Raw genomic sequence first — 13,451 nt, 5'->3', positions numbered from 1 at the left:
CACAGCCATCCTGCACAGAGTCAGGACATGTTCTGGGTGCACAGCGTGTTTCTGCCATTACACAGGACATAAACTAGCATGACATAACAGAAAAGTGCTTTCGAAACTGATATGATTTTCTTTTTCCCTCTAAAAGCAGAGGAGACTGGATTAAAAGTACATTTCTTATGATCCAAGTTTATGTACTATAAGACGGAAAATTCAACATAATTCTCAGAGGACACTGAATAATTTAATTAATCCACTTTTCAGCTGTAAATATGCTTCCATTAAAGATGCAGAACCCCTTTTCAAGTCAGGAAATAAAATACTTAACTTAAAGAAAGATATAATATGATGTTGGTATATCCTGCAGAGGGCAGTGGTGTAGCATCAATAGCACTGCAGCATGCATTTTTACTGCTCATCAGTCAGAGAAAAGATTCAGTTTTGATCTATGAAACTGTCCCCAACTGCTCTTTGTCCTCTAATAACATTTTTCATATTCATAAAATCTTTATCCTTCATGTTTCCAAGTGGTTTAGCTCCCCGATTAAACCCTAAGCATTTCTATTTGAAGAACTAAACCCTGCACTTTCTTCTTTTTTCACTAATAATCTCTAATTCACCCGCTTTGTGAACTATTTTGGCGACAAAGGCAGTGATTTCCAAGTCCTGGTTTTGGCTGAAGGAGAGAAAAGCTAAGAAGGAGCCAAATCCTTTTAACAATAGATTACTTGTCTCTCCACAGCTTATGCTGCTCTGAGAATTGGTCCGATTTCTTATTTCACAAGAATTGCTTCATCTTGTCGTAACAAAATAAGGTGGCAAGACTTAAACAAAAGCAGCAGGGGATTAGTCGATAGAACTAAATTATGTATTCAGGCTTAATTTTCCCTCAAAACTCTAAGATATGTTACTCTCCTTGTCAGTGTGAGGAATAAAGTGAAGTCAGAAGCCCAAAGAATATTTATAGACCAACACAGAAATAATATGTCAGAAATACCGAAATAGCCGATGGTAACAGGTGTGGAGAAACACGAGAGTAGGTTTGTTTGCTACTGGATCAGGGTAGTGAAGATGGCCATGCTGAAGTTATCACATATCCACTGAGCATGTTTAATACAGAGACAGAAAGAGAGAAAGGATTCATTCAGAGATCTCTTGCAGTGAAAAAAAGGCAGAAGTGAAGCCAGATTTTACTTTACACTGAGGCCATTGTCAGGAGTGTCAGCAATCAGGGCAAATTGCTACCCACTGACATGATCACTCAAGAACATGTGCAATCTAAACTGAAGTAGGCCTAATAACAAACAAAAAAAAGTCGGCTCAGATTTTCATGGTTTCCTGAGACTAGAAGTGTCTCGACCTCTCAGATCTTTGAAGAATGTCTGGAATGAAGAACCGAGTTTTAATGTCCCAAAGTAGGACAGACTGTGTTTCTGGGAACAGTTCATCTGAAGCTTGCAGGTGTTTAGTCATAAACCAATGCTGTGTTCAAATGAAACTTATTGCGCCGTATGTTTGTCGTTCAAGTGGTTAAGTTTTAAAAAGGCAACGGCAACATGGACAGCGTCTAGAAGCCTCAGAGGCTAACAATTTAGCAAGCTAACAGGGATTTGAAAGATGAGGCCGTTGGGAAGATCAACATTTTCCTCAGACTCACACTATTATCTCCATGAATAAAATTACAATATGTTAGCTTAACATCCAGCAAAAAAAATTACTTGCCTGGCCTCTGCCATTTCCATTAATGTCAGCAAACACGTTACAACTTGTGAACTCGGGGCTGATATAAAATCTTTGAGTTTCAGCGTCACGAAAACCACGAGTTCATATGGACTGTTCTCGCGTACGCGATGAGTACAACCCCATCTGAACGCAACAACAGCACAGCTGAAGCTTGCAGGTGTATTGGACAACTTGAAATGCTCAGACTCAACCACCTAAAAGACAATAACATGAATGTTCAGCAAGTTTATTATATTATGCCTGTCTGCCGAGTAACAAAGCATCCTGTTTGAGCTGCTTTAAAAAGCACACTTTTAAATGATTAAAAGTTTGATTCATGTTCATTTTTTTAACCACCCATCGCTAACGAGCTGAGCTGCAGGCGCTGCTCGCTTGTTAGGAGGAAATCACCTACAGCTGTGCTTCGTTTTTAAAGCTCCTCAGCCTGCTGGAGCAGCCGGTCACTTGTTCTGGGGCTCGGAGGCTGTGATGGCAGCGGAGGCGCGCCATGAGAGAGGAGGCAGAACAGAGGGATCTTCTTAGGAAAGTGGGACAAAGGTTGTTTGTTTGGTTTTTTTTACCAGAGAGACCCTCCTCAGAGTTTGTCAAGTCTGTGCAGTCTCAAGCATGCTAATACAACTGCCTGAACTGAAGCAAGAAATGAAAAGACATAAAACAGAAATGCTGATCAAAAAAAACACAATGAGGGGGAGGAAAGCAGAAAAACAGTAAAGCAACCCAAAGTTGGGCTATAAAGTTTCAGATTTTCCTCTAGTCGTTTTTCTTGTGGAAAAACTGGATCATTTTAATGCCGTTACAGCAAAGAAAATCCCGCTTACAACCACTAGAGTTGAACTGGTGATAGAAGAAAGGCGTTTGCTTCATTTTTAGTGATCAGGAGCAGAAAAGGCTTTGGGACACAAGTCTCCTCCTAAAAGCTGCCTTAGCGTCCAGAAAGATCATTTTCACACAGATGGCTGTAAGATACGCTTTCATGTTGAGTGCACATGATAAGCATAAAATACAAAAGAATGAGTGATTAAAAAATGTTTTATCGGGGTGAGTTCAAATTTCTCAGGCACACATTTAAATGAGCACAACTTGAGCATTACAACAAAATCTGTAATCACAAATCCGAGTACTGAAAGTTTTAAAGTGTTTTTGTCGGTACAGGGAAGAAAAATCTTTTCGTAGCACCACAATTTAATTTGATCTGCCAGGCTCAGTTTCAGATATATCATGTCAGGGTGGTACTCTGAGCACAGAAACTCTAGATCACATGTGAGGACTCAGATCTGGATTTAGGTCAGAGGGAAGGAGAATCTGTCTGAACATTTTCAGCCTGAGACATAAAAGGAAATTTTACCTGAGAGGGAAAGATCAATTGAGTACTTGGAAAGCAAGGCAAGGAGGGAGCCAAAGACTGAGCAGTTGAAGGATCCCAGCAATAAAACCTGATCAATGCGATCAGTCAGGTAGAAAGAGACCATATTCTTTTGAATCGTCACATCTCGGGGTCTGCAGTCAGACACCAGAACAAGGCTGGCTTTGCCAAACACGGCGAAACAGGTCAACAGGGATGAGGACCATGAAAAGGGGGAAGCAGCGTGAGAAGTGTGGAGGGCTTTTGAAATTCTGAGAGGGACCGTGCTTGCTTGACTCGTGACTGATTGGGGTCGGGGAGGTCGTGTTGTGACTGGTACAGAGCAACCTGGTTAGAGAGGGCCGGCTGAAGAGTTTGAGAAAAGAGATAGATTTTGGTGCGTAGGTCCCGACAACAGAGGGATCAGGAGGTGGCCTGTTGACCTGACTGCAAAAAGCACACAGCCACACGGACATAAGAAAGAACAGAAGGTCAGCAGCGGTCTGAAAAACGGGATGCTGTCAGTGGAGAAATTGTTTGGTTCTGCCAGACACAAATTTCAAGAATTTATCAGGCTGGTGAAGAAAAATGATAAAAATAGAGCCCAATTTACCCTTAACCTTCTCAAAGTCAGATGAAATCTGAGCAATATGTGGAGGATTTAAGAACTGAAAAGAGAGCAGAGAAGAATTATAGAGATGATTTGATAACAGAGAAAACAAAGAGGTCAGACAAGCTGTTATTACATTTCCTCCTCCAGCTACCAGAGGCTTTGTTTGTTCAACCATGTAAACAGGAAGTTGTTGTAGCATCATTGGCTGTATATAAACTTAAAGTGATAATCTCTGTCTGTAATGTCTGTAAAGTTAGAGTAAACACAATAGTGTTACTGGCCATGGCATTTGTGGTATTATGAATTGAACAGGCGTCATGTCAGTGGTAACTTTCCTGGGAAAAGTCACAAGTGGTGCAACAGTCTCACCTGTCAGCCTACTTGTGACTTCAGTGGTGCACTGGGATGAAGAAGAAGAAGAACCGCTGTACTGTTTTTCTGGTCTCCTCTAGTGTTGCTAATAAACGGTTGCTGTGGCCGAATACACGAAGAAAAAAAAAAAATCAATTATTACAGAATGAAACTTCAAAAACAAGAGCAAATCCAAAGACAAAGAAACGACGTCACACAGGCGGCTCTGTTTGGATCTCTGGGAAGTCCAAAAACACAGCTGCAATCACAGCTTAGTGAGAGTTGTGCCACCAAAGAAAACAAAACCGAATTTTGAGATTGTAACTTTAACTGCCAGAAAAGGAAGAGCAAAAAAAGGAGGAGGAGCAAACTATAATCTTAAAAAAACTCGAATGAAATTAAACACATAATCCACACTGAAAGCAGCACATCTGCCGCTGTTAAATGATGGAAGGATGTGCAAAAAAATAGCCACCTGCGTGAATGTGTTGCTGGGGTTGAAAGATTTAGCCTATAATATCACCATACCATAATGTGCACAGGAAGATCGGAATATGACATGTGCATATTTTTGTCTCACTCCTCAGAGGATTGTTTCACTCCACGTACCGAGCTCCACTGGATCTTCTCCGATTGGTGATGACAATTTTCAGGGAGAATTGATTGGTCAGTAGGCGGTACTTTCTTACGTTTTGATCCGATATCTCCAACATAACCTGCTCCGGACCAGGTAAAGTTTGCAGCATCAGTTACCATGGTGATCTAGCCAGTTTCAAAGAGAGCCAGCTTCATGACAGAGTAAGTCTAAGCTTTGGTCTGCTTTTAAATAAAAAAACATGACACCATCACCAGCTGGTTGGAGACGGGCTTTAAATCCTGAACGCATCTGTCAAATGTTAGCACCACTGCCTGCAAGAAGACATCAATCATGCATGACTTGATTGTCACCACGGCTGAAGCATATGCTGAGGATTAATTGCAAGAGTTTGGTTCTAAATGGATATACAGGCCCACAACACTGGAACAAATGGCTGCTATTAAATATTAGAGCTGGCAAGAAAAAGAACCATATCATTGGTTTTATCAAATTTATTACTCAAGTAAGGACATTTGCTCACAAAGTGGATTTATGAGAGACTTCCCAGTTGAGCAACAAGGAACAGATTAAATGATGCAGCAACTATTGTGTGCAAGTATTAAACTTTTTGACAGATGAGAACAAAAATACTTCTCTTTTAGTGGGAACAGTTAGCAACGCAGCAGCACTGAAATTACAGTATATTGAAAAGATGAAGGTCATCTGTGATTCTGCCTGATCAGCACAACAGGCAGCTGTCATGATTAATGATCTGAGACATGAAGATGTGAGGGGTGGCTGGAATTTAAAGTGAGGACAAATGCAGAGACGTCGAGTAAAAATGCTCTGAAATGAAACATGTTGCAAATAAATCCCTGCATGTAAAATTAAAAGTGACAAGACATAGAATATAAATCCACATTTTCTTCTCAAAAGGAAACAAAACACTCGCTGTTTTTATGATTTAGCTTCCTAATCTGTCCTGAAACCGTCAGTGAGTCGGTCTAACTTCATGCTGCGCACCGAAGCATCGCTCAAACCCACAGACGTGTCTTTAAATTCTAGTGGAGATCCCAAAAGTTTCCAAGGATACCAATTACAGTGTGTCAGCCTGTATTTTGGGGACCTGTGTGAGAAATAATGCACTAGACATCTGGATTATTTTCATTTGATGGCAGGGTGCAGTCAGAGAAGACACTGTGTGTTGGCTCGAACATTTCACTCAGTTTAGAGACGCCTCTCATACATTTTCAGGGAATTACTTAAACACAAAGATATGCAGTGTTTTTAGGGCCCGAGCACCGAGCATCGGTGCGAAAGCCCTAAAGAGATGCCCCGGCGGCCACATTTACCTAAATCCACCAAATCCGGTGGACACGTGTATCACACCTGGACGCACAAAAAAGTTACATTGCACCGTTACGTCAACTCGACAGGAAGTCCACCATTTTGAATTTAGTCGCCATTTCGGGCGATTCTGACACGTTGTACTTTGTCGAACTCCTCCGAGGGATTTTGTCAGACCGATTTGAATTTAGGTTCTACGGATAGAAAACATGTTTGGGATTAAATCTTCTTAAAATAATTCGTTCTCATCGATGTGTGTGCCCGTAAAGAGGCGGCCATTTTGAGCGTCTCGCCATGAAACTAGGAGTTGCTTTAAATCTTATGTACATGGACCGACCTTCTCCAAACATCACAGGTATGATAACACCCCCGCCCTGAAGACCCCTGTGGGGTAATATTCGCTCATAGTCATAGCGCCCCCTGTTGGCCACTGGAAATGACACTTTTCATACTTTCACGTTCTACGTCGAGCTGGTTGATCATATGAACCTGAAGTCGGGTCACAATAACCTAAACATGTAGTTGATGATATATTGAGACATTCATTCGACTTTGTCAATGGGCATCGTCGTGATGATGCGGCAAAGTTTGACGTCTCGCCGTGACACAGGAAGTTGATGTTTAAGGTCAAAGGATGCTTGAAACCTCACGAAACGTGTCACATGCATCCGGCGTGGTGAGAGAGACGATACATCTGATGTGTTTTTGCGAGTGGGCGTGGCCAAACGGCTCGCCAGCGTTCCCTGCTGGAGACAGGAAACGAGACAAAAATAGCAACTTTAATCGGGGATACACGGTCCCCTCGCGCGCTGCACGTCGGGGAGGCGGCTTCGGGGAGGCGGCGCGCGAGAGTGCGAGGGCCCGTACATCACTGCTTGCAGTTTTAATTGTTGATGTTTTGGATCACAACTGTTGTCATTTGTTTTTTTTAAACTTGATGTAAATATGAATTTAAGGTCCGTTTGATGCTTCTGATGTTTAGTTTCAGGACTTACTTGACTGATCACTGATTTCTAATATTTTTAAACGACGACAACCTGAAGTCTGTTTCTGAAAAGTTTTTTTGTGTGTGTGTCTTATAGTTTTGAAAAACTCCGAGCTGGTTTTATTTAACGTGGTGGCATAATTACGCAGCACAACATAAATAAATGAAGAAAAAGACAAAAAAAAAACACCTAAATGAGAGATTAAATTAAACCTTGTTGGTCCACCACTGTGTATTGTTCACTGAACATTGTTCGTATAGTATAAATTTGTGTGCTGTCACTGTTTAAGAGAAATCACATGCTCGGTGAGAAGTCCTTAATATATTGATATCGGTAATGCGTGTTATTAAAAAAAAAACGTGTTTAAAAATAGTAGCCTCATTTTCATCAAGTGTAATTAAAAAAAAAAAAAAATGGAGTTTCAAAACAGTTGATCAAAATGGACATAAAGGCTAAAAAAGCTACCTGACTTCCTGCTTTGTTGGTGCATCCAATAGCCCATCATTCACTAAAGCTGTGTGAAAAGCCTATTTTCTGTTTGTCAGTATGTACACACACATTCACGATGGATAACAACCTCCTGAACTTGAATAGTAGTTTATTGTTTCAGCGCTGAGTTTTTTTTAATGAGGCTAAATTATAAAATATTTGAATCTATTCCCCAGAGAAGTTTAGAGTTTCTTTTATTAGTTTGGTTATTACGTTGACTATGTACAGTGGTGTGAAAAAGTATTTGCCCCCTTCCTGAGTTCTTATTTTTTTGCATGTCTGTCACACTTAAATGTTTCAGATCATCAAACAAATTTAAATATTAGTCAAAGATGACACAAGTAAACACAAAATACAGTTTTTAAATGAAGGTTTTTATTATTAAGGGAGAAAAAAAAAATCCAAACCCACATGGCCCCGTGTGAAAAAGTGTTTGCCCCCTAAACCTAATAACTGGTTGGGCCACCCTTAGCAGCAACAACTGCAATCAAGAGTTTGTGATAACTTGCAATGAGTCTTTTACAGCTGTGGAGGAATTTTGGCCCACTCATCTTTGCAGAGTTGTTGTAATTCAGCCACATTGGAGTTTTTTGTTTTTTCCAGCACCATGAGGGTGCTGGGGAAAAAGAAAAAAAAAAAAAAAAAAAAAAAAAAAATCTTTTTTATAAAATATTAACATTTTCTCCTTTTAACTGTTTTCTGACTGTGGTGGCAGGGTGTGGTTAGCTCAGGAAAAAAACGTTTGCACAGAGACATTGTTGTGTGGGCCAGGCAAATAAAGGCATTTTACACCCGAACGTCTGACTGAGCACGTCATCTGTGTCCAGGAGAAACCCCGGTAGCACAAACCTTGCTACACTGACATTTTTAAAATAGTTCATTATTGATTAACTAATAAAGAATAAATATATGAATTGATAATGATGAGAATAATGTGTTCCAGTCCTAAATATAGTCGGACTAGAGATGAGATGAGGACACAGACTGCCTCCCAGTCTCCACAGTGGTCCTGCTGGTCTCTGGTTTATTGTGAGCAGTTGTAGTAACACACTGCTGAACAGGACTCACTGTCCTGGCTGAGCAGGTGGAGTCGAGTGATTCATCCTGGACTCAAACTCTCCTTCAGTGGAAGCTTGTAGAAAAACCTCAGGAGCGTCTGGTCTGTGGTGTCTCACAGGAAGAGGACGTTGTTGGACTGATCCACTGGCTGCAGACTTTCAGAGGATGTGATGTGAAATCCAAGATCAGGTTTAATCTGTCTGCTGGTCAGGACTCCACCTCAGTGTGTGTGTGTGTGTGTGTGTGTGTGTGTGTGTGTGTGTGTGGTGTGTGTGCGGATGTGTGTGTCTGTGTGTTGTGTGTGTTATTGTGTGTGGTGTGCATGTGTGTGGTGTGTTTGTGGTGTGTGTTTGTGGTGTGTGTGTGTTTGTGATGTGTGTGTGTGTGTGTGTGTGTGTGTGTGTGTGTGTGTGGTGTTGTGTGTGTTATTGTGTGTGGTGTGCATGTGTGTGGTGTGTTTGTGGTGTGTGTGTGTGTTTGTGGTGTGTGTGTGTGTTTGTGATGTGTGTGTGTGGTATGTGTGTGTGTGTATGTGTGTGTGTGTGTGTGTGTGTGTGTGTGTGTGTGTGTGTGTGTGTGTGTGTGTGTGTGTGTGTGTGTGTGTGTGTGTGTGGTGTTGTGTTGTGTGTGTTATTGTGTGTGGTGTGCATGTGTGTGGTGTGTTTGTGGTGTGTGTGTGTGTGTGTGTGTGTGTGTGTGTGTGTGTGTGTGTGTGTGTGTGTGTGTGTGTCTGTGTGTTGTGTGTGTTATTGTGTGTGGTGTGCATGTGTGTGGTGTGTTTGTGGTGTGTGTGTGTTTGTGATGTGTGTGTGTGTGTGTGGTATGTGTGTGTGTGTGTGTGTGTGTGTGTGTGTGTGTGTGCGTGCGCGGTGTGTGTGTGTGTGTGTGTGTGTGTGTGTGTGTGTGTGTGCGGATGTGTGTGTCTGTGTGTTGTGTGTGTTATTGTGTGTGGTGTGCATGTGTGTGGTGTGTTTGTGGTGTGTGTTTGTGGTGTGTGTGTGTTTGTGATGTGTGTGTGTGTGTGGTATGTGTGTGGTGTGTTTGTGGTGTGTGTTTGTGGTGTGTGTGGTATGTGTGTGGTATGTGTGTGGTGTGTTTGTGGTGTGTGTTTGTGGTGTGTGTGTGTTTGTGATGTGTGTGTGTGTGTGTGTGTGTGTGTGTGTGTGTGTGTGTGTGTGTGTGTGTGTGTGTGTGTGTGTGTGCGGATGTGTGTGTCTGTGTGTTGTGTGTGTTATTGTGTGTGGTGTGCATGTGTGTGGTGTGTTTGTGGTGTGTGTTTGTGGTGTGTGTGTGTTTGTGATGTGTGTGTGTGTGTGTGGTATGTGTGTGGTGTGTTTGTGGTGTGTGTTTGTGGTGTGTGTGTGTGTGTGTGGTATGTGTGTGGTGTGTTTGTGGTGTGTGTTTGTGGTGTGTGTGTGTTTGTGATGTGTGTGTGTGTGTGGTATGTGTGTGTGTGTGTGTGTGTGTGTGTGTGTGTGTGTGTGTGTGTGTGTGTGTGTGCTGTGTTTGTGTGCTGTGATCTCACTCTGGTTTAATGCTGTCTCTGTCTCTGTCTCTGTCTCTGTCTATGTCTCTGTCTCTGTCTCTGTCTCAGGTGTCCACATTTACCAGTGGATGTACGGCTGTGAATGGGATGATGAGACTGGAGAGGTTAATGGATATCATCAGCACGGTTATGATGGAGAAGACTTCGTAATATTTTACATGAAGACACAGACATGGATCGCTCCACAACAACAGGCTGTCATCACCAAACTCAAGTGGGAGAATGACAAAGCTTTGATCGCACAGAAGAAGAAATACTTCACCCAGATTTGTCCTGAGTGGCTGAAGAAGTATGTGAACTATGGAAGAAGCTCTCTGATGAGAACAGGTAGAATCACATGACCTGCTGCAGCTTCATGAACACAACAGTCTTCATTTGCCTCCTTATGTTTCTAACCAGCAGTAACATCACAGTAAACATGAACCAACATACAAAGACCCTCTGTGTCTCTGTTTACATCCATTTACTCTTCCTGTGGTTTCCTCTCTCTCCTCTTTGCCTCGCTCTCCTTTTCACCACATTTTCTCTGTCACTCTCTTTCATATTTATGACCACTGTTTTCCTCCAGTTGTGTCTTTCTGTCTGTCCTTTCTAACCTGTCTCACTCCCTCCTCATGTCTCTTTCTACATCTTTCCTTCTCTTCTGTATCATCATTCCCTTTTATTTGGTACATTATGTGTAATAATATGTGTAACTACAGTCTTCAAACTACATTAAATCAAACAGAAACAGTAACATTAATATTTACTTCATAATAATATAACTATAAACTGTCTTGTTATCTCTGCAGAGCTTCCCTCAGTGTCTCTCCTCCAGAAGACTTTCTCCTCTCCAGTCACCTGCCACGCTACAGGTTTCCACCCTGACATAGCCATGATGTTCTGGAGGAAAGACGGAGAGGAGTTTCATGAGGGCGTCGACGAGGGAGAGATCCTCCACAACAACGATGGCACCTTCCAGAAGAGTGTCGACCTGGATCGCACATCTGTCCCACCTGAAGACTGGAAGAGGTACGAGTGTGTGTTTCAGCTCTCTGGAGTCAACGAGGACCAAATCATCATCCTGGACAAAGCAATGATCAGGACCAATGAAGGTAAGACTTCAATCAGAAGGGATGAATGTGGGAAACACATTTAGTTTACTGTTACAGTTTTATTTTAAATTAAATTTTAAGGCCTAAATCCTTTGTTTGCCAGTTTGGGATCATTATGTGACACATTCCTGTCTTTAATCACATTTAATTAATACAGAACAATGCCAATAATGAAAACTAAATTAAGTGCTTTTAAACACAAATTTTAGGACTTTTTTCAGACCATGTTTCAACACAATTAAAGAATTGTATCTTGTGTATTTAGCTAACTGTTAAATAGTGCTGGAAGATGGATAGAAGGAGTTATACATATAAATGGGTGAACAAATGTACTGTATGATTAAATACATCAGTCTGAATCACATATATTGGCCAAGTGCAGCATACTGACACTTCAACAGGAATTCAAATATTGTTAGCAGCTCTCATTGTGCTTGTACACGGTTCACAAATGAGGTCCAACAAAACTAATCGAGGAGACGTCAGCACAGACGCAGGAATTATGTTCAGATAAATGAAATCAAGCAGGACAAACATGTTGTTCCCTGATTATCACGTGAAGGTTCCTTTCTTGTAACCTGCTTTGTTTCTTCCGGTGGTGATTTGTTTGTTGTTGTTTTATCAGCAGGGAATCCCATCATCATGATCACCGTCATCGCAGCGGTTGTTCTCGTTGTTATTCTCGCTGCGATTGGATTCCTTGTTTACAAGATGATGAGAGACCAAAACAGAAACTGTGTCTCATATTATTTTTATGTAAAAGTGAAACAAACCTTTATTCCCAACACACTTAAAATAGTTTCAACCAACATTAAGCGATGTAATCCTCAGCTCTACGGTTTTAATGATAACAGGACGATGCAAGGGAGAAGTGAAAGGAAATAAAAATAATGTACAACTATTAACAACTGAAATTATTTTTCTTGTCATTTCAGACAGGCGCCCTCTATCCCATAATTAAAACCTGTTTGGATTTAGTTTTCTCTTATCTCACATGTATTATAGCTTAAAAAACCCAAAATGTTTCTGACCTTCCAGCTGTGGAGAACCGTGAGGTCCAGCAGCAAATGCTTCCAACGGCCTAAATGACAAACACAACCCTGCACACAGGTGAGTTGCTTCATATGTTGAAGAAAGTGTCCTTGTAAAATGTGTAGAGGAACCGTACGAGTGTTTCACTGTCAAAACCTCGCTGACATGTTGGAGTTAAATATCTGTAATGAACAAAATCTCTCCGTCAATTATATTTTCACAACAAACGCGAAGCTGTTTTATGTTAAGTGAGAAAAGGTTCGATAAATAATAACTTTTAATATCAAGATTTAGAAATCTGGTTGAACCAATTTATCAAAATGGTTCAACCAAAATAAAACAAATAATTGTGCCTCAAAAGCAAAACAGTTAAATACTTATATGGATCTTTCATATTTTAGTTCTTAATGATACAACAAATACTCGGTTTTGTGCAATAAAATTCTCTCTTGGCTATTATTTTCTGTTATATATCATCTTTTTTTTCTTTTTGTGTCTTTAGGTTTATGGACAAATCTTAGCCTGAAACGAGGAGCGATGTCGCCGCGTTCTTCTCCATAAACTGGGAATTTATTGGTTCTTTGTCATTCGAATTGTAAACTGAGTGAATAAAGTGGTGTGATTCTAGTTATAGAAATTCAGAGGAAATAAAACCAAAACATTAATTGACAAGGTATTTTTCAAACTCATAAATGGTGACAAAAATTATTTTGATGACATATTGAAAGGTGGATTTTCTTCTGGTAAAATATTTCAACATTGATAAATCAATTAAGGATGATGAAGTAAAACACTATCAAACATGTTCAATATAATGATAAAGCTGCGACTGACTCCAGTCCTCTTTAACTCCGCTGAACAACAGCACAGGAAATGGATGAAGGGAGTTTTGCATCACTGTGGTGCTTGATGCTAATTAGTCAGTTATGATGACATCATTTGTTAATTTAATACTCAGAATATAACGCATGAAGTAAAAACATGAAATTACAATATGAGGTTGCATCAATGCCAAAATTTAAGCATCAGTTAAAATGTTGTTTTCTAGTTAGGGCCCGAGCATCGGTGCGAAAGCCCTATTGTATTTCGTAAAAATGTTCTTGGTCGTTCTTTTTATCCTTATGTAAAGTGATTTTCCTTTTTGGAATCTTTATCATATTCATAAACTGATGAAAGTGGATATACACATGTCTCCCGGCGAAAAACGTCGTATTCTGGTGGAGTCGCGAGTGGGCGTGGCCAAATGGCTCGCCAGCGCCCCCTACAGAGATGCCCCGGCGGCCA

At 40.8% G+C, this 13,451-nt stretch overlaps 1 protein-coding gene across 1 annotated transcript; it reads left to right on the top strand.

Annotated features, from left to right (window-relative positions):
- Positions 1-996: 996 nt before the first annotated feature.
- LOC138202721 (major histocompatibility complex class I-related gene protein-like) lies at positions 997-12,734 on the top strand. Its single transcript, XM_069156984.1, has 7 exons — positions 997-1,050; positions 8,614-8,701; positions 10,090-10,368; positions 10,833-11,135; positions 11,764-11,871; positions 12,174-12,245; positions 12,670-12,734. Exons 1-6 carry the CDS (start codon positions 997-999, stop codon positions 12,218-12,220), a joined length of 879 nt encoding a protein of 292 aa, XP_069013085.1. The 3' UTR covers positions 12,221-12,245; positions 12,670-12,734.
- Positions 12,735-13,451: the final 717 nt, after the last annotated feature.

Source organism: Embiotoca jacksoni, unplaced genomic scaffold (genome assembly GCF_022577435.1).
Source record: "Embiotoca jacksoni isolate LCO1_2020_lvr unplaced genomic scaffold, fEmbJac1.0.p SCAF_21, whole genome shotgun sequence".
In the NCBI taxonomy this organism is placed as follows: Eukaryota; Metazoa; Chordata; class Actinopteri; family Embiotocidae; genus Embiotoca; species Embiotoca jacksoni.
Note: the sequence above shows the minus strand (reverse complement) of the source record. Positions and strands in the feature narration are given on the sequence as shown.

What these genes read in the sequence shown, in the direction of transcription:
- LOC138202721 (XM_069156984.1), top strand. Translation starts at nt 997, where the DNA reads ATGGTAACAGGTGTGGAGAAACACGAGAGTAGGTTTGTTTGCTACTGG. An exon ending in TTGTTTGCTACTGGATCAGG is followed by an intron (nt 1,051 to 8,613) that starts GTAGTGAAGATG and finishes GGTGTCTCACAG; the next exon opens with GAAGAGGACGTTGTTGGACT. An exon ending in CAGGTTTAATCTGTCTGCTG is followed by an intron (nt 8,702 to 10,089) that starts GTCAGGACTCCA and finishes TCTCTGTCTCAG; the next exon opens with GTGTCCACATTTACCAGTGG.